This window comes from Hippoglossus stenolepis, chromosome 11 (assembly GCF_022539355.2).
Source record: "Hippoglossus stenolepis isolate QCI-W04-F060 chromosome 11, HSTE1.2, whole genome shotgun sequence".
Lineage (NCBI taxonomy): Eukaryota > Metazoa > Chordata > Actinopteri > Pleuronectiformes > Pleuronectidae > Hippoglossus > Hippoglossus stenolepis.
This window is the reverse complement of record NC_061493.1, coordinates 23,428,697-23,449,054: the sequence shown is the minus strand read 5'-3', so window position 1 is coordinate 23,449,054 and position 20,358 is coordinate 23,428,697. Positions and strand designations below refer to the sequence as shown.

General features: G+C 41.8%; 1 protein-coding gene, 4 non-coding genes and 1 pseudogene across 8 annotated transcripts in view; all 6 read left to right on the top strand.

The window, feature by feature from the left end:
• Positions 1–15,432, top strand: part of esyt2a (extended synaptotagmin-like protein 2a) — a 32,621-nt gene extending 17,189 nt beyond the window's left edge. Inside the window, exons 8-25 of one of the 4 annotated variants that reach the window (XM_047341930.1) lie at positions 464–519; positions 3,607–3,727; positions 3,895–4,071; positions 4,495–4,577; positions 4,915–4,963; positions 5,286–5,375; positions 5,509–5,604; positions 6,241–6,342; positions 8,219–8,281; positions 9,262–9,336; positions 9,766–9,852; positions 10,567–10,716; positions 10,859–11,274; positions 11,875–11,973; positions 12,064–12,195; positions 12,292–12,397; positions 12,517–12,566; positions 13,070–15,432. In XM_047341930.1, the coding sequence (XP_047197886.1) occupies positions 464–519; positions 3,607–3,727; positions 3,895–4,071; positions 4,495–4,577; positions 4,915–4,963; positions 5,286–5,375; positions 5,509–5,604; positions 6,241–6,342; positions 8,219–8,281; positions 9,262–9,336; positions 9,766–9,852; positions 10,567–10,716; positions 10,859–11,274; positions 11,875–11,973; positions 12,064–12,195; positions 12,292–12,397; positions 12,517–12,566; positions 13,070–13,115 (1,998 nt within the window). In that variant the 3' untranslated portion in view covers positions 13,116–15,432. The remainder of the gene's footprint in view (positions 1–463; positions 520–3,606; positions 3,728–3,894; positions 4,072–4,494; positions 4,578–4,914; positions 4,964–5,285; positions 5,376–5,508; positions 5,605–6,240; positions 6,343–8,218; positions 8,282–9,261; positions 9,337–9,765; positions 9,853–10,566; positions 10,717–10,858; positions 11,275–11,874; positions 11,974–12,063; positions 12,196–12,291; positions 12,398–12,516; positions 12,567–13,069) is intronic. The other 3 variants (XM_047341932.1, XM_047341931.1, XM_047341933.1) reach the window with 3 other exon arrangements.
• Positions 15,433–16,343: 911 nt separating this feature from the next.
• Positions 16,344–16,462, top strand: LOC124854506. The gene has a single exon (XR_007034726.1). It is a non-coding gene; the product is annotated as a 5S ribosomal RNA (ribosomal RNA).
• Positions 16,463–16,943: 481 nt separating this feature from the next.
• LOC124854484 lies at positions 16,944–17,062 on the top strand. The gene has a single exon (XR_007034719.1). It is a non-coding gene; the product is annotated as a 5S ribosomal RNA (ribosomal RNA).
• Positions 17,063–17,552: 490 nt separating this feature from the next.
• LOC124854519 lies at positions 17,553–17,671 on the top strand. The gene has a single exon (XR_007034738.1). It is a non-coding gene; the product is annotated as a 5S ribosomal RNA (ribosomal RNA).
• Positions 17,672–18,163: 492 nt separating this feature from the next.
• LOC124854513 lies at positions 18,164–18,282 on the top strand. Its single transcript, XR_007034733.1, has one exon. It is a non-coding gene; the product is annotated as a 5S ribosomal RNA (ribosomal RNA).
• Positions 18,283–18,772: 490 nt separating this feature from the next.
• LOC124854527 lies at positions 18,773–18,892 on the top strand (annotated as a pseudogene).
• Positions 18,893–20,358: the final 1,466 nt, after the last annotated feature.

Genomic DNA, 20,358 nt, shown 5'->3' with positions numbered 1-20,358 from the left:
CTCGAGATAAGAATCCAGGTTAAGCTCCCATTCTAGGAGAAGCTGGTTAGCGTGCTTCGTTTGTAAAATGCTTGTGCCGGGGAATAAAAACCCGGGTTGAGAGCAGGTTTAGCATCATATCTTATCACACCTACAGCTTTTTGATCAGCTGAGGGGTTGGACGTTAACGGCTTCTCCTGAATAATAGAACTGACAAAGTAGTTGTGCTGGTGAATTAATTTTAATCTTACAGGCACCTTAAGCGTCTGCATTCCTTCTGAAAGCAAGATTTGTTGTCCTTCTTTATCATGCAAGCCAGTGATGGAATGAGATCCTGCAAAAAATGGTGAACATTAGGAATAGTTGCCAAATGCATATATACTGCAGTTTATATTACAGATTATTCTTGTTTCATTTCAGTCGCAGTTTCTTTGTCTTTTGTCTCCTTGTATTTAACATTTTCATTATTTCTCCTCTTCCTCAGTTGCTCGACATCAATTGGAGCGGACTCACAAACATGCTGGACATTCCTGGTTTAAAGTAAGTGACAGTGTGGAATGTGTTTTTAGTTTGATCCCAAATACCTCACACACGTGATGTCGACCGGTTTTAACTCTTAAATCAGTTTACCATGTTGTTAAGAGCCCCATCATGCACGCGCGCACACACACACACACACACACACACACACACACACACACACACACACACACACACACACACACACACACTCATATTCTTTGATAATCATGACCAGGTGGTTTCTCAGGAGCGAGCAGGGAGAACAGCTGTGACATGCTCTCACACAGTTGTTTTACATAGCATATATACACACACACACACACACACACAACCTTGGGTAGCTCTTACCTCCTCTCACCTCTGAACACACTGCTGAGGTTAAATGTCACAGTTTAATACAATATTTCGAACATAATAAACACATAATGAGGGTTAGTCACTGTCACGTCACTGTTATGTTGTTAAAGTTTCACCCTGACCTGTTTTCCAGTGAAAACACTGGGAACATTTTTGGAGCCTGAAACGACTTGAGTGTCTATGAATTCTTATTTTCCATTCAAATGAAACCCAGTGAGATCACACACCAGGCAGCAGTAGACATGGCTCATTACGTCTGTCTGTTAATTAGCAAGATCACCGTGAAACTTGGTCGGAGGAAGGGTCAGAAAATATCTTTATTTCACTTTCATTTTCACGTCTTTTGAACATTATCTTTGATTTCTCAAAGAATAATTCACGGATCTGGATGAGCAGAAAACAGGCATGTTTGTGTGCGATCTGGTTCCAAATAAAAATCCAGATCTAGTGACTTAACGTGTCTTCACAATAGGACTGTTCGAAATACAATAAGCAATAGTTTTTAAAGCAGAAACCTGGAATTTCTCATACCTTACTGCCGTATTTCAGCAAAAAGGAAATAAATAAAAGCTTTTTGTAGGAAAAGTGAAATGAGAATCACGTCCTTCTCGCTCAGTATAATGGGAATATCCTGCTGATGCTTTGAAGAGTTGATCCCACCGGACACACGGTCAGAGTGGTCTGTCAGGCTCTCAGGCTCGGCTGCTGAAACCATTACATTAATTCTGGATCACAGAATGGATTATGACCTCTATTTCCCCCCCCCCGGCTAAGTGTTGGTATTTTTAGTAACGCGATTATGAAAGGAGAGCGGCGGCAGACAGGACCGTGATGTCGGACGGATTTGGGTGAAGCGCTTCCAACCAGGACTTCTTTTGGTGCCTCGTTAATCTTCACTTTTTATATCTTGTGGAGGTTCTTTGTTTCATGTGAAGGTGAGAAATACACTCGTCAGATCCAGGTCACTCTGTCATGGAGAAGAAAAGATAGGACGACCAATCAGCAAAGACACGTGTGACGTTGAGCAGAGTAAAAAATGTAGACGTAAGCGTACAGCAGGTTTTTATACCGTCCAGTTTTTGTTATCACTGTCTCCATCAGCAGCAGCCATCTTTGTTGTTGATGAAAATTCCCATTGACACACTCTTCTGTCCTCTGGACACGACTTTCCGACCTCATCACTTATAAACCAATTCTCCAAATAGTAGTTTTTAATGTGAGCTTGTCAAATGTTGAACTTCTGTCACTTGTCTGTCCGTCTCTTACAAGCACCTGTTAACATTCAGGTTTTAAAGTTATCTTTGCTCTCTGTATCGATGCAAATATTGGAACGAGGTGTCAAAGTGTTGCTTGATCGCTCAGAACACACAAATACAACACGTATTCTTCGTCAAGATTTTTCACCAAGCAACTTAAATGTGAACCTCATGGCGGCGCTGGAGGAAAAGTCAGGGGGCATTCGCCGAGGTCATTGGGAAACATCGAACGGGGACGACAAACTAAAACGCTGCTAATGTGACTGTTTTATTTTATTGTTGCACTTAATCCTGTTTTTGCACAAATGGAAAGAAAAGCGACACAGGGCCTGAAAACGTAACGTAAAGGTGGTTAACGCCCGCAGAGCAGTTGCCCCTGTGCCTGCCGGGTGGTAACTCCTCTAAACGGAACTGCTGCCGCTTCCTGCTGCATCACTGTTTGTAGAAACTCGCAGCAGTTTACAAAAGACTCCGCCCTGTGAAATGTAGCTTTCCTCGTCTGACGAGTTTGTAGGAAAACACTACAACACTACTGTGTGTGTGTGTGTGTGTGTGTGTGTGGGTTTGTGTGCGTGTGCTTTTCTGCTGCGATCGAGCTACAGACCTACCCTGACCTCACCCTCCCTACTTTCTTCCTGTGTGTGTGTGTGTGTGTGAGAACAGCAGGATATACAGACTACACAATCGCGCTATACACCAAGAAAAACACACACCTGCTTATGAAATATAAGTGGTTGTTTCACATGTCAACACACACACACACACACACACTGCTCAGTCACAACACCAAAACAAATTCCTCCTCTAGGCATGATGGGATCTGTGGAAGCCGCAGTATTACGCCATCCAACGCTCATCTGGATGCAGTTATGTGTTTGGGTTGGTTTGAGCAGACCAGGAATCAGCACGTCAACACTAGATCTACTTGACAATCACGTGACGCGACAGTTTGAAACAGACCCCGGACCAGCTCGGCTGTGTTCTGAGGCAGGACACTGCTGCTCTCTAGAGGACATCCAGGGTAGTGTCGTGGGTAGTTTAGCCTGTGATGAACCAAAGCTTAATCTGAAGAAGCTACTTGTGTTAAAACTCATCTGAAAACGAGCAGTGGTTCCTTTTTAACAGCAGAATAATTAATACTGGTCTCCAGTCTGATCCAGTACTACACATTTCAGATTTTATTTACTTCATTTTATTTTACTCATGTTGATTTAATAGCCTGTAAGTGATAGATTGAGGTAACACAGCTTTAGACTAGTTCATCTCACTCTAACTCATTTCTCCTCCTCTTCTTAAACCTAATTTATCGATATGATGTCAAAGGTCATTTTGGAATTCAAACGCTGCCTCCTCCATGTTAGAAGATGGGACAAAGTTCTACAAAATTCTGGTTGTTTGAAATCCCCAAATTTGAACCTATTGTTTTTTTTGTCTAACTTATTGCCTTTCTTTGTCTGTGTCTGTCCCTCTGTCCTCCGTCCTTCTGTCTCAGTGGTTTATGTGACAACATCATCCAGGACATCATCTACGGCTTCCTGGTTCTGCCCAACTCCATCAAAATCCCTCTGGTGGGAGAGGCCCAACTGGCCCAGCTGCGCTTCCCCCTTCCTAAGGTAGCACACACACCCCTGCCTCCTCCACGTTAGCAGATGGGACATAAAAAGTCAAAGTTCATGTGAAGTAGACTTGGGTTGTTCTTCTCACCTCATCGGTGCCTCTAATGGCCGTCGACCTCCGCTCCTGCTCATTCCCGCCCTCTGTTACTGGTTTGTCTCCTCAGGGCATCCTGAGAATCCACTTCATCGAGGCCCAGGACTTGCTGATTAAAGACAAGTTACTCGGAGGGCTGATTAAAGGCAAGTCCGACCCGTACGGAGTCGTCCAGGTCGGGACCCAAGTCTTCCAGAGCAAAGTCAAACACGAGACCATCAACCCAAAATGGAATGAAGTGTACGAGGTGAGTGGGGAAGTTATCCCGAGTCGTGATTGTACTGTGAAAGTTTTTTCTTTCTTGTATTCGTGAATCACTTTGCTGCAGCTCCTCTTTTCAGCCTCTGTCTCAAAGCCCATGTCTCAGATTTAAGTTTCATTGCCCAGCAATAAAGATTTTACAAAATCTGACCCTGAAGCGTTTTTATGTTTTGCCAGATCCCCTTTTTTCCTCAGTTGAATTTGTGTTAAAAAAGTCAAAGCAGTGGTGGAATCTAACTCAGAAACGTTCTCCTGAGAAGTTAGACTCGATAGGATTTCAAATGTTGACTTTAAGATGAATTTGTTACACTTGGTCTCTAGATGTAGACACGTGTGGGCTGTGGGTTCTCACAGTGTCGGTTCCTCTCAAGGCCTCGTGTTCACTTCATATGAATGTTTGTATTTTCAGGCCTTTGTGTACGATCACTCAGGACCCAATGTGGGCGTCGAGCTGTTTGACGACGACCCTGATAAAGACGACTTTCTGGGAAGGTAATATTTATTTTTTGTTAAATTAAATTAAGAGTTTAAAGTGTTTACCTCAGGCAGCTGGATCTTAAATTTGTAACCTTTTGACCTTTTTACTGCTTTTACTTCTACTTTATTTTGTAAGTAACTTATTGCAGCCTCATTAGTAGTAGAGGAGAGTTATTCAACATCACCAGTTCTGAAACTATGCACAAATATACATATAATATATGCTGAGGTATTATATTACCAAAGTGTCCTGTTTATTCTCTGTAAACCTATTTTAAAGAAATGTTATGACAGGACGAGAGAGTTTGTGGTGACGAGTCGGCCTCAGTAAAAGTGACTTTGTGTTTCTCAGTCTGGTGATCAACCTGGCCGAGCTCCAGAAGGAACAGAAGGTCGACGAGGTAAAAGCATCTTCTCCTCACTGAGCTGCTGTGGCTTCTGGATCCACACAGCTACACTTCTCATCCTGTATACGTTCATCCTTCATCCTTTTTTAAATACAAATATCCAAACTTCTTTGGTTTCCAACTTAGGTTTTTCAAAATAAGCAAAATATAAATAGTCAAAGTTGTAATGAACGCTTTATAGTGTCTTCTTTGTTTTTAAAAAACCTTGTGGTGGAAACAAATGCGTTGTTGCATCGCTTCCACTGTTCCACAAGATGATTTCCTCTGTAACTAATGAGAGTGTCGATGCCAACACTGAACATTTGTGTGTCCTCAGTGGTTTGTTTTGGAAGAAGTGGCCTCAGGGAAGCTGCACCTCAAACTGGAGTGGTTATCTCTGCTGCCCACACCTGAGAAGCTGGACCAGGTACCGGCTTCACTTACAGAAACCGCTCATTTACATCCGCTAACACGACTGTGCAGCCGACCCTCGACCTTTGCCAGTCACTGACCAGTTACGCTGCCTCTCCCACCCTCCTCCCCCTCCCCCAACCCCAAAGGCGCTGATGACCATCGGTGCTGATCGCGGTAAAGCCAACGACGGCCTGTCGTCTGCGCTGCTCGTCGTCTTCCTGGATTCTGCCAGAAACCTGCCGGTGAGTGATAAAGCTCATGCCTCCGCCAACAGTTCCCTTAAATTCAAGTGTTATATTTTTTTCATCAAGATCACTGGGAAATTGTTGATGACAATGTTACAGGTAATAAATCCCGGATACGCCCCCTGACTAGGGCCAGCACCAACACTTAAAGAGTTCTTCCCTGACCCATACCACATCCTTCCTACAGGTTTCGTGGTAATCCATCACATCTGGCTTAAAAAAAACGGACGCTTATGAAACCCTAACCTTTGGTGGAGGCTATAATAATCTTGGGAAGCACCAACACGGCTCTGTGGTTCTCTCTGTAGATGCTTCCTCACAGAAAAGCTGCTCAAACGCTGGGAGGACGTGTCGATCACCAATCAGACGCTGCAGGAATACAGAAAATCTTAAAGCTTAAAGAACAGAACAGTGACAGGAAATAAAAGCTGAGGACGAGAATCGTTAAAGTTTCCTTTTCATGGGAATGTTTTAGAAAGGAACACAGTGAAAACACTAAGTCTCTTGTCTTGTCTCATACAGAAGTGTGTTTTCTCTTCGTTAGCGGTTAAGCCTCTGTAGTGCACGCCTCACCTTCCTCTTTTCAGCCTCCTCTTCTTCTCTGCCTCTCCTCGCCTCCTCCCCCCTCTGAAGAGCGTCTTCGAGGGGAACTTGGGCTCTGGCTACTTAAAAGAGAGGCGGGCGGCGGGCCTCGTGTTCTGCGAGAACACCGCCTCTCTCTATAGGACCTTATTTGTGAGTCTGCCGGCTGTTTTCTGCATCCTAGAGCAGCTTGAGGTTTGATGAACCCTGCTACAGACGTCTTGCTTTTCTTTTCTTTTGTTGTTGTTTTTGCTTGCGTTTGGTTTTAAAGAAAGGTTGTTAATCGTCTGCCTGATGAGCATGACTCCCTTCTAGTGCACGGGTTGAATTCTCCATTATCTTTATTTAACGTGAATGTTTTCTGTTGACTCATCACAAGAGAATAATCTAACAACAATGAGGGTTTATGTTTTAGGATCAAAAGCATCTTTCCTTTGCCTCCAGATGTCGATATGTAACATTCGGGCAATCTAGGGCCATGTTGAAGAAAAATAACAATATGGAGACGTAGAGGATAAAGTCATAATATCACATCAGGTTGATTTTCATCAGCATTGGTGGTAAAGACTACAACTCCCATGATCCCACGCTGCTTAATGATGCTTTTCCCCCGTTGAGACCAAACTAAAAATGTTTTTTTCTTTTATTCGTCATGGAAAAGGGATTATTTGTAATATAAAGTTAATTATATATTTAATCACAGTTTTTGTAATTGATAAAATACTACAGAGACATATCTGTGTAAAGGGAGGAATGTATTTGGATCTTTCTGTTTTTAGATTTTCAGAGCAGGGAGGGCGAATTCTCCGTGGATTGCTTCTCTCCATCCATCATGTTTAAATCCACTCTGTGTGAACTGGTTTGCCCCATCAGTCTCCTATGTGACCGCAGCTCGACCACCAGGGGGCGGCACATGGATACTGTTCCATTCAAAGCTACTGTGTAAAAAGACCTTTTGACAGGAACCGTCTCGGCTGAGGTGAATATTGGCCGACACGGAAGACGGAAGACTTAGATAAGTTGCGCTCGTTTACTCGGTGACGAGTCAATGCCTCCTTCATCAGACACAATTCTTGTCAAAATGTCCCGGTGTTTCTTGTCCCATCGCTGAGTCTCCAGACTATAGCCTGTGAATAAAGATGGACGCCGCGTCTCCACGTCCTCCCACTAGACAATAATGAAGCCAAAATATCCAATGGTGCTGCCATCTTGTGCCGGTGACGTGATAGTGATGGTGGAGTTGAGCAGTGATATCGAGATCCTGCTCCAGAACGACCGAGAGTCGATCAAGATGGTTTGGCTTCACTTGTTTTGGAGCCGTCGTGTCGTCCATCTTTATTTTCAGTCAAGGAAAAGGAAGAAAACTCTGATTCTGTTTCTGATTTCATTATGTTGTGACACTGAAAGGTTCTGTTAGTGAGTCGTTCACATCAGTAGGAAAATATGAATGTTTCCCCATTATCACCACATCCAACCATCGCAGCTTCCTGTGGATCATACTGGTTTCCTCTCTCTGTTTTAATCACCAAATCTAATGTTGTGGCATTTTCACTAGAGTCCAAACAATTTTATTTTTGGCCGATATTGGTTCCAAGTCTTCCTCAAATTTAACTTATTTGTCTGTTTTTGTATTTTAATTTGGTTTTATTTTCAGTTTTCACATTGCCTCAATGCTTCATCAGCCAAATTTGAGGGATAATCTCTAAGAATATGTTTTTATATATAGATTTAGTTTTCAAACTCAAAAAACTTTGCTTGGACTCTAGTTTTGACCTCGTGACCAGATTTAATTGGGTAATGACATTAACCATGTGATCATTCATGTTGTCTCTCTGTCTGTCGTGTTGTGTCACATCCTCATGTTTGATGATGATGCCGGTGTGTTCTATCTCATCCTCCTCATCCTCCTCCTCCTCCTCCTCCTCCTCCCTGCTTGCTCCCTTGTTCCCCTAATAACCCGGTGTGTGTGTGTGTGTGTGTGTGTTTGTGTGTTTGCTCTCTCCTGCCTTGTCCTGGCGGAAAATCAAAGCGCAATCCGTTAGAGTTCAACCCAGCGGGGCTGAAGAAGGCCTCGTTCAGTAAGGCCATCAAGGTAACGACATGGAAACGAAGCACACCCACATCGCTCAGACACTGAGGACGAATGCAGAGGAGACACAGAGATACACCTCTCGCACATTCAACTCGTGTTCCACCTGTACGGCAATAAAGTTTGTGAACACTTTGAACACAATGCTCGTCAACGTAACTCTACGAGCAGGGTGCGTTACTCGGCTCTGATTCAAGGTAAAAATCGGAATAAAATGAATCAAGATTGAATTAAATGAGATATAAGATAAATACACATCAGAGATACAGTAAAGCCGTTTTCAGACCTAAACTCTGGAAAGGTTCTGAAAAGTAGCGTCCGGAGTTTGTCTGTCACTGATGAAGGAACGCAGCAGGAGATTGTTTGAGTCAGACGCGTTCACAACAACAGGAAAGAGGTCCGGAGACTTAAAGAGAATAAAGAGTAGAGATCGTTATAATGTGAATATCCTCTCCTGTCAACTTCCTGTTACTGACTGAAGTGAAGACATTAACAAACTCCACTAATCACATCTGTCGACTAAAACCGTGCAACGTGTCTAACAATGTGTTGTGAATACCAGCGTTTGTGGTCTGAAGCACATTTACACTCAACCTTTTGATTCTCAAACTTTTAATTGAGCTTTTGTTTCATTCTGATCTGATGAGTTTTTTCTCTGGTTGTTGGGATTTATTCTTTATTGATAGAATTTCCTTCCTTATTCCTTCACATTAAAAGTGACACATTAAACCATCACACCGGTTTGTCTGGCGTCGTGTGTAAAACATGATATCGTCTATGTTGTAAATACATTTAACAGTATATTGCATGTTTTAGTGGCTAATTTAATCTGTTTTATTGAATAATTTGTCTTAAAAAGCTGGTAAGATAACATCAAGTCAAATCTTCACCCAAGTGAGACTTCCTTGCTTAACATTCCTGACAGAAATCTTTGATTTTAAGTAATCAAAAGTTTTTAAAAACCTCTTTTTCTTCCTCGGCAGTCCGGTAAAAAAGTGACCAGCGATCCCAGTCCGCTAGTCCAGTTCAGAGTGGGACACAAATCCTTCGAGAGCAAGGTGAGACCACGGTTTGTTAATTCAGTGTAATGCTTGGATGTATATATATAACATGGCTTTTTGAAGATGAAAAAAATGAACTACATTTAACAGGAATATAGGTTTACGGGTCTAAGTGTGTGTTTTAACAATTAAAAATTGAATTGAAATAATGAAAAAATCTAAAAGATGAATGCAGCCATGTTACAGAGTCGTGCAAACAAAGTCTGTGCATGTACAAGACGTGATTGTCTGAACGTTTTCCACTAATATGTTAAAATATTGCACACTAGCTCGTTCAGGTTGGTCTCATTCCTTTAATATAATGTCTCTGTGTGTTGTAGTTCTTTTTCTTTTTCAATGATACGAATATTAACAAGCCGTTGATGTCCTGTCGCTGCTTGTGTCTTGTTTTGAAATTCCCTCTGTGTGAAATGCTCGTGTTTCCAGACCAGATATAAGACCAACGAGCCCGTGTGGGAGGAGGCCTTCACCTTCCTCATTCACAACCCCAGGACCCAACAGCTGGAGGTGGAGGTATTAAGACAACACAGAACTGTTTGCATAATTTAAAATGAAAAAAACATCATATCAAATATAAAGGGATTGTTAAATATAGTTTTTAATTAATCATTTTATTAACAATGATTATTAAATTAAGGAATAAATGCAAAGAATTGATGCCCAGTAGAATAAAGATCATTTAAGTGCAAAAGTAGGTTAAGTAGAAAATGTGGTATCTGCCAAAAGCAATATTGCCTTGATATTGAAGTAATAATATATTATATTGCACCAAATGATATGCAATATTGTACTCATAATAAAAAAATAAATCTTGCACATGATAGTGAAAGTAGTAGAGTACATGACAATTATACTGCACATATTAAAAAATACTGCACATGTGAATGAACAGAATATTGCCCAAAATATGAAAATACAAATAAATACACAAACACAAAAATATCATTGAGGGAAAAGGAAAGAGTATTAAAAATAAATAAATTTAAAAAAAAATATTGCTGATATTAAACTTAACAGAAAATGTGTATTGCAAATGTTAATGAACTTTAAATTCCCATGATGAAAAAGATAAAAAGAATCACTGAGGAAAAATTATTGGACATACCACTTGACAAACACGACATATAACTTGATTTACACTTTAATGTTGCACATGGTGTAAAAACTAATCCTGCTCATCGAACTGGTCTAATATTGTATCTGACATTATTCTGTTGTTTTCCACAGGTGAAGGATGCGAAACACGAATGTTCACTGGGGACGTTAACGCTGCCTCTGAGTCGCCTCCTGGAGGCAGAAGACATGACGCTGGACCAGCGCTTCCCCCTGAAGAACTCCGGGCCGAGCTGCACCCTCCAGATGAAGATGGCTCTGCGGGTACGAGCACCACCTGTTGGAGGAGACTTGCCGCCATCGTTTTTTCATAGCAGTGTTTATAGTTGTTGGCCCGACAGTTGCCCGTGTGCTCAACAAATCAACCGGTGTTGTGATTTTCTTTATTCCTTTCGTGTTGTTCCAGGTGTTGTGCCAGGTGAAGGACACTTCCCCAGCCCCAAACTCCGCCCCGTCCTCGGTGCAGGTCCGTAAGTCCTCCAGCCAGACGCCGCGACCCTCGGTCTCCTCTGACTCGAAGCTTCCCTCCGACAGCCCTGAAAACCTCCCCTCGGCGTCTCTGTCGGCCCAGGACCTGATGAACCGGCAGAAGGACTCGGACGAATATGTCCGGTCTCCCGGAAGCACGGACTTGGGGCAGGGCGGAGGAGAAAGAGGAGGTCGTGGTCTGGCGGAGTCCGGCAGGAGCAGCTCTAACCTCGCCATCTCCGGCTCCCAGCAGTACCTGGCCGGAGGCAAAGAGCCGACGCCCAGCATCGCATCAGACATCTCCAACCCCTACGCTACGCAGGAGCTGCAGCAGAGGCTCCACCAGCTGCAGAAGTATCTATCAGCCAATCAAATACCAATTTATCCAGTGGGCGAAGACAAATTATGAACGTTATCTGAGAAAAGTTGTGTTTTTAGTATGTGTGAAAGTTTAGTTAATGCAGGAGCATCACGGTCACGTCAGCATAGACTGTTTGTAAAGATGGACGACATGACCGCTCCCCAAAGTGAAGTCAAAGCGTCTCGCTCGCCCCCTGGTGGCTGGCTTTATAGGTCATGAACCCTGCCTCCTCCAGGTTAGTGGATGGGACATGGACCAATCTAATTACAAGATGGTTCCTGTCATTTTAAGAGTTTCTGATAAGTTTGGTTTTAATTCGTTATTTGATGCTGTTAAAAAACGTGAGACGTCTTGACCTCTCCAAGATGGCGGCGTTCTTATCTGGGATGTTTAGGCTTCGTTTCTGGAGGGAGGGATGAAGAAGTGGAGACGATCGAGACACCTTGGCTTCACTTTTGCGGAGCCATCATGTCGTCCATCTCTATATACAGTCGCTGGTTCAAACCCAGAACCTTCTTGATGTGGTGCCACCGCTTTGTGCGAAACAGAGAATCTCACCAGACTTTGTCCCCCCCCCTTCTCTCTCGCTGTAGTGGCTCAGGCCCCAGTTACTTCCCACTGGGTGAGGTCCAGCTGACGGTCAGACACAGCTCGCAGAGGAACAAGCTCATCGTGGTGGTTCACGGCTGCAGGTACGAGCTAACGACACTAGAGGGTTTACGCCAACACATTTTACTGGTGAGAGTTTATCGTTAAGTTGTGTTCTTTTGTTGTCACCTCAGAAATCTGATAGCCTTCACTGATCAGGGGTCAGATCCGTACGTCCGCCTCTACCTGCTTCCCGACAAACGGAGGTCGGGCAGGAGGAAAACTCACACGTTCAAGAAAACCCTCAACCCTGTTTATGATCAGACGTGAGTTCCTCTGCCGCACGCACACTGTGTTGTTGATTTAAGTCACGATCATTGGTCATTATCTTCCTCCGTGTGTGTGTCTGTGTGTGTGTTCAGGTTTGAGTTCAGCGTCTCCCTCGTGGAGCTCCACAGACGGACCCTGGACGTCGCTGTGAAGAACAGCGGAGGTCTGCTCTCCAAGCACAAAGGCCTTCTGGGAAAGGTACTGACGTTATCTTCGTCTCTTTCCCATTCAGTTATATAATGTCTTTGGCAAAATGGAGTCCCTGTCACTGCTTCTCAGTTTAAAACTGCAAATGATCTTCTGTTGTTTTCCGTCAGGTTCTGGTGGACTTGACTCATGACGACATCACAAAGGGTTGGACACAATGGTTCGTTACTTTACCGGCTTTGTAAAACGATATAGATACGTGTGCTTTAATAATCGAATGTTGAGCTCGTCAGGTTTCTTTTAAAAAACATTTTAAGCAGTTTATCTTCTTCTATCTGAGCTTTGTGATACTTTGAGAAGAGGAAGGCGATGTTTCCACGAGCTTCTCGAATCGCGTCTTTCGAGAGTTCACGCACAGCGATTGGCGACTGCTGATCAAACACAGATTTGGCTCCGATCTGGGGCTTTTGTTTTTTGGGCGATTTCTCGTGTAGCGAGAACCAGGCACGAGTGTGGCTGCCGGTGACAGTGAAGAGGAAACGAGAAGCGGTGGCTGTTGAGTGACGGCACCGTGAAGACGTGGGTTCGAGCTGTGTCTCAGGAGACCAGGACCCAGAACCACAACGTCTTATTTGGATGTGGCCCCTGCACTGAGACCCGGCTGACACACGCACACAACTTGTTTTCCATTGAAATTAAACGACGCTCCTCTTTCTCCTGCAGGTATGAGCTGAGCGAAGACGGCCTGGCGAGGCCTCAGCAGCTATAGACGTCAACAACAAGTCTTCACGACAACATATCGCCACACTTCCGCTTTACATCACTGCACCATGTTGTTTTTTCATCACTTGTAACTGTTAAAAAAAAACAAAAGGAACAGAAAAGCAGCTTTCGATTTATTTAATCACTTCAGTCGCAAGGCAAACGTCCCCTTTAAGAAGTGCGTGAGAGTGGCTGAGCATATATGCAACAAGTAGAAAACTATATATGACACAATATACAGTAGAACAATCTATTTTTTAGTCGGAAATATCGATGATGCTGAGGTTTGTAAATAATGTAAAATGATGCTGGATGAAACGGACGTGTAGAGAAAGATGTCCGAGGTCTCGGACTTGGCCAAATGATTGTTTGTAATTTTATCTGTTTTCATGATTATTATTATTTTTTCTTTTTTTAATTGCTCAATATTCTGGACGGAGTTTCTGAGGCAGAGCGGGCGTGTGCAGGGAAAGACGTCACCAAAGAGACGAGAAGTATTTTATTTTGGTAACACAACTGTACGCTGGCTTTATTCCACTTTAATAACGTGTGTATTAACCATGTGATGAGAACTTTGAATACACAAATATCGTGTTAAATATGATGCAAGTACCAAGTTTATTTAGCTCGATAACACAGGCTTTTTCTCTAGTTAATATACCTGCTGTTACACTGAAATAAGGCAGTTATCTGATTGTTTTTTTAAAACTATTTGCACATTTGTGTGTCTGTGTGTGTGTTTTTTTTATCTGGTCGGGGATCATCCGTGTTCTTATCAGCAATTTGAACATTTCCTGAATTCATTTAGGATGAAAACATCAGGTTCATCAGATAATTTCATCTCAAATTCATTAAATTCATGTTTTTTCTAAATATAAAATTCAAAAGATCTTGAAATGATGAAATATCCGTTTTAAGGGAATACGGTGACATTTTGTTTTTCACCAAAAGTCAAATGCGAGGTTGGGTTGTGCTTTTGTTTTGAGGAACAAAATCCGCCTGCCGTCACCTTTTTAAGTTTATCAATTATTACATTATATGTCGTTATATTGTTTGCTTGTATGGAAGAATTAAGAAATCCACCAACTGATGTTTTTACACTCATCCCTGTCTCCGTGCTTTATGCTAAGCTAAGCTAACCCTGGATTTTGATTTTTTTTTAAAAATGAAAACATGTATTACTCAACATATTGAACTTTCGCTGTCATGTCATTCCTGTATCACGTTGGACTTTATTTAAAATGAAAAGTGAGAAAACAGCGTTTGTGTTAAAAATAAAGACGTAAAGCAGCAGAGTGGTGAGAGATACGGACGCAAAGTCGTTGTGCTGATTTCACCTCGTCTGTTGTTGTGGCTTTTATTTGATAATTAACACTTTGCACAGACGCTGAGACGAAGGATTCACCAGACATCTTTACACTCATTGAAGTATCTGGAAGATGCTTTTATCACAAACGTTTTATTTCCCACTTCCTGTTGTCAGAGGTTGACGTCATGGTCGTCGCTCACATTTTGTTTAAGTCAACATCGGTCTTAACTCTTCATCGAGGGTAATTTTCAACACTTTGTTGTGTCGCGTTTGTTGCTGTGACGCACAAAATGTTTTTTCGTCTGAAGCAAAACCACACAGCAGTGATGAAAACGACATTTCTCTGTTTTCCTGTTTTGTTTTAGCTTTGTGTTTGCTTCTAGTTTTTCACATTTTTGTTTAGTTTTCGGTTGGTTTTGTTTTTTCTTTAATGCATCGCTTGTTTTGTTTCATATTTGTTTTGTTTCATATTTGTTTTGTGTTGCCTTGTGTACATACACTTGAATGAAGCATTGATCTGATTTATATCGGTAACAAACGATTTGGTTGTGAATGAGTTTTAGTATCGAACACCTAAATGCGTTTTGTGTGTCAATACGCAGCCAAACAGTGATTGTGTGTGTTGATACTGAGGTGGCTGCAGTTTGACCTTTGACCTTTTGAAACACCAAATATTGACCGTTGCCTTGTTCTCATTCACATCAGGCATCGAGGAAAGTATTTCACATAAATGTCTGTAGCTATTGTTTAATGTCTCTCGATGTTCTCTTCCAGCCGTCGTCCTCTTTGTCGTGTTCTGTGCGTCGGTCTGTTTATTTTGTGTGTAAGCCATCGGATTTGAACGCTTTGCCTCTGTGGGTGCAGTGTGTCCTCGCTTATCTTGTTTATCTTGTGCCTTAAAATCCACACGGCCCAGAGATATGTGCGTGTTTGAAAAGAACCAACGTGTTTCAGAACGTCTCCTCAATGAAATGAATAAAGAGCTTCGGCTGCAGCAGCAGGAAGCTGAACAGCACCGTGGTTTCTGCCTCTTCTTTGTGTTTCCATGACGACGCTGTGACGCGAGTTCATCACTTTCCTGTCAAACCCGTCCACAGGTAAACATACGATAAAACACCCAGTGTTCACGGGACGACGGAGACGCGTTCCGTATTTCCTCAAAGACAATATGAGCAAATTACAATTATTAAATTTATAAAATTAAAAGTCCTTAAATGTAGAATATTGGTTTTAATGAGTTCATACAGTTTATTTAAGTTAATGATCCAAACTAGCTTTTAAAACGTTACTTTTCAAACATAAATACACGAAAAAAAGTGTAAATTTATTGAGAAAACAGACGAGTCTAAAATTGAAAAACAAAACAAATGAACAAAAGCTAAATAGTTTTTATAGAAACATTTAACTCCTAAAAAACAAGCCGTCCATGTCCCAGCTGCTAACACGGAGGAGTTTATGACCGATACTGCAGCCAGCCACCAGAGGGCCATGGAGAGGATTTGGCTTCACTTAGGTGGACTCACCATCAAAGAAAAAACAGGATATGGAACACACACATCATCACTGAAGGAAGAGAGCGAAACACTCAAATGACTTTTGACAGTCAAAACACTACTTAATTCATGCAATAGTAACATATCATTCTCAAAATGTCATATTTGGAGAGAAGGATGAAAGAGCAGGGAGTTTACTCACCATCAGAAAAAGAAACAGTATGTGAAACCCGGATATTATTTCTGAAGGAAATTATTGAAAATTGTAATGATTTTTCTCTTGCAGTATTATGACAAGATTTCACCTTGGGCTTCTCTTTCCTTAAAATTAAATAACAATAGACACCAAGTTTCAATAGTCACAAAGTAACAGTAGTATTGATGATGGTGGTGGTTCACATGTATAAATAAGGTATTGTGGGTTGAGTCCTTCGCTTACGGCCATACCACCCTGAACACGCCCGATCTCGTCCGATCTCGGAAGCTAACCAGGGTCGGGCCTGGTTAGTACTTGGATGGGAGACCGCCTGGGAATACCAGGTGCTGTAAGCTTTTTCGAATTTTCTTTGCAACCAGCAGAGGGTGCTGTTGCTGCTGCTTCACAGGAGAAACATCTTGGAAAGAGCAGGGTGGACTCACCATCAAAGAAAAAACAGGATATGGAACACACACATCATCACTGAAGGAAGAGAGCGAAACACTCAAATGACTTTTGACAGTCAAAACACTACTTAATTCATGCAATAGTAACATATCATTCTCAAAATTCATATTTGGAGAGAAGGATGAAAGAGCAGGAGTTTACTCACCATCAGAAAAAGAAACAATATGTGAAACCCGGATATTATTTCTGAAGGAAATTATTGAAAATTGTAATGATTTTCTCTTGCAGTATTATGACAAGATTTCACCTTGGGCTTCTCTTTCCTTAAAATTAAATAACAATAGAAACCAAGTTTCAATAGTCAAACAGTAGTATTGATGATGATGGTGGTTCACATGTATAAATAAGGTATTGTGGGTTGAGTCCTTTGCTTACGGCCATACCACCCTGAACACGCCCGATCTCGTCCGATCTCGGAAGCTAACCAGGGTCGGGCCTGGTTAGTACTTGGATGGGAGACCTCCTGGGAATACCAGGTGCTGTAAGCTTTTTCGAATTTTCTTTGCAACCAGAAGATGGTGCTGTTGCTGCTGCTTCACAGGAGAAACATCTTGGAAAGAACAGGGTGGACTCACCATCAAAGAAAAAACAGGATATGGAACACACACATCATCACTGAAGGAAGAGAGCGAAACATTCAAATGACTTTTGACAGTCAAAACACTACTTTATTCATGCAATAGTAACATATCATTCTCAAAATGTCATATTTGGAGAGAAGGATGAAAGAGCAGGGAGTTTACTCACCATCAGAAAAAGAAACAGTATGTGAAACCCGGATATTATTTCTGAAGGAAATTATTGAAAATTGTAATGATTTTTCTCTTGCAGTATTATGACAAGATTTCACGTTGGGCTTCTCTTTCCTTAAAATTAAATAACAATAGAAGCCATGTTTCAATAGTCACAAAGTAACAGTAGTATTGATGATGATGGTGGTTCACATGTATAAATAAGGTATTGTGGGTGGAGTCCTTCGCTTATGGCCATACCACCCTGAATTCGCCCGATCTCGTCTGATCTCGGAAGCTAACCAGGGTCGGGCCTGGTTAGTACTTGGATGGGAGACCGCCTGGGAATACCAGGTGCTGTAAGCTTTTTCGAATTTTCTTTGCAACCAGCAGAGGGTGCTGTTGCTGCTGCTTCACAGGAGAAACATCTTGGAAAGAGCAGGGTGGACTCACCATCAAAGAAAAAACAGGATATGGAACACACACATCATCACTGAAGGAAGAGAGCGAAACACTCAAATGACTTTTGACAGTCAAACACTACTTACTTCATGCAATAGTAACATATCATTCTCAAAATGTCATGTCATATGGAGAGAAGGATGAAAGGGCAGGGAGTTTACTCACCATCAGAAAAAGAAACAGTATGTGAAACCCGGATATTATTTCTGAAGGAAATTATTGAAAATTGTAATGATTTTTCTCTTGCAGTATTATGACAAAATTTCACCTTGGGCTTCTCTTTCCTTAAAATTAAATAACAATAGAAACCATGTTTCAATAGTCACAAAGTAACAGTAGTATTGATGATGATGGTGGTTCACATGTATAAATAAGGTATTGTGGGTTGAGTCCTTCGCTTACGGCCATACCACCCTGAACATGCCCGATCTCGTCCGATCTCGGAAGCTAACCAGGGTCGGGCCTGGTTAGTACTTGGATGGGAGACCGCCTGGGAATACCAGGTGCTGTAAGCTTTTTCGAGTTTTCTTTGCAACCAGCAGAGGGTGCTGTTGCTGCTGCTTCACAGGAGAAACATCTTGGAAAGAGCAGGGTGGACTCACCATCAAAGAAAAAACAGGATATGGAACACACACATCATCACTGAAGGAAGAGAGCGAAACACTCAAATGACTTTTGACAGTCAAAACACTACTTAATTCATGCAATAGTAACATATCATTCTCAAAATGTCATATTTGGAGAGAAGGATGAAAGAGCAGGGAGTTTACTCACCATCAGAAAAAGAAACAGTATGTGAAACCCGGATATTATTTCTGAAGGAAATTATTGAAAATTGTAATGATTTTTCTCTTGCAGTATTATGACAAGATTTCACGTTGGGCTTCTCTTTCCTTAAAATTAAATAACAATAGACACCAAGTTTCAATAGTCACGAAGCAACAGTAGTATTGATGATGATGGTGGTTCACATGTATAAATAAGGTATTGTGGGTTGAGTCCTTCGCTTACGGCCATACCACCCTGAACATGCCCGATCTCGTCCGATCCCGGAAGCTAACCAGGGTCGGGCCTGGTTAGTACTTGGATGGGAGACTGCCTGGGAATACCAGGTTTTCGAGTTTTCTTTGCAACCAGCAGAGGGTGCTGTTGCTGCTGTTCACAGGAGAAACATCTTGGAAAGAACAGGTGGACTCACCATCAAAGAAAAAACAGGATATGGAACACACACATCATCACTGAAGGAAGGAGCGAAACATTCAAATGACTTTGACAGTCAAAACACTACTTTATTCATGCAATAGTAACATATCATTCTCAAATGTCATATTTGGAAGAGAAGGATGAAAAAGAGCAGGGAGTTTACTCACCATCAGAAAAGGAAACATTATGTGAAACCGGATATTATTTCTGAAGGAAATTATTGAAAATTGTAATGATTTTTCTCTTGCAGTATTATGACAGATTTCACGTTGGGCTTCTCTTTCCTTAAAATTAAATAACAATAGGGAAACCAAGTTTCAATGATCACTGAAGCAACAGTAGTATTGATGATGATGGTGGTTCACATGTATAAATAAGGTATTGTGGGTTGAGTCCTTCGCACGGCCATAACACCCTAGACATGCCCGATCTCGTCCGATCTGCCTGGAAGTTAACCAGGAGCGGAGCTGGTTAGTACTTGGATAGAACCTCACCAGATTACCAGGTGCTGTAAGCTTTTTCAATTTCTTTTGCGGCCGGAGATTAACCACTACATCTGAGATTGTACCTATAAGTTCACATCTGAGATTTATCGAAGTGAAATAATCTTTACTTTATTCCCATTTATTTCACAACATGAATTCTTTCCCGAAAGCACCTGAAGGTGGCGCCAGAGCCGAATCTGAGCTTCCTGAATCCGTCAAGCTAGCGAAACGTCACCATGTTGACGGAAGTAACCGTCACAATAAAAGCACCATTAAAGGAGCTTGATGCTCTGCGTCACAGCTTCAACTGAGAACAGATACAAAATGTGCACTTTGCATTTTAAACATTTGGTTGTTTTTTATGTGTAGCATTTTGTGTTTTAACCATTTCCTGTGTAGCACTTGTTATTTTCTGTTGAAAAGTATTACTATTCTTATTCCCAGTATTATATGAATTATTGTGGTTGTTTTTGTTATTAGGGCCCGAGCACCGACGGTGGGAGAGGCCCTCTGGAAATTGTAAGGATTATTCTTATTATAGTGACACAGATGAATTAGCTTTTTGAAGCTTTAACATGCTCAACACGAGGTTCTGTATCTCGGACATACATGGTCCAATCGAGTCCAAACGAGACATGTAAGACAAGAGTCCCGGCCTGATGACATCTACACAGAAATCTAATGACTTAAAATCACAGCCCTGAGCATGTAACCAGGAAAATGTCTTGTTTGTCTTCCACTTGGATGTATTCCTCCTCATCCACTTACGTGAAAATTAAAGTCCATGTTAACTGCTTCAGTGACACGAAATTGCTTATGTAACCGGTGTTAGGGTTCTTTTTCCCTCAAACTACATTTGTGTATCAGCACCCCCTGAAAATATTCATATAGTTTAAGAATTAT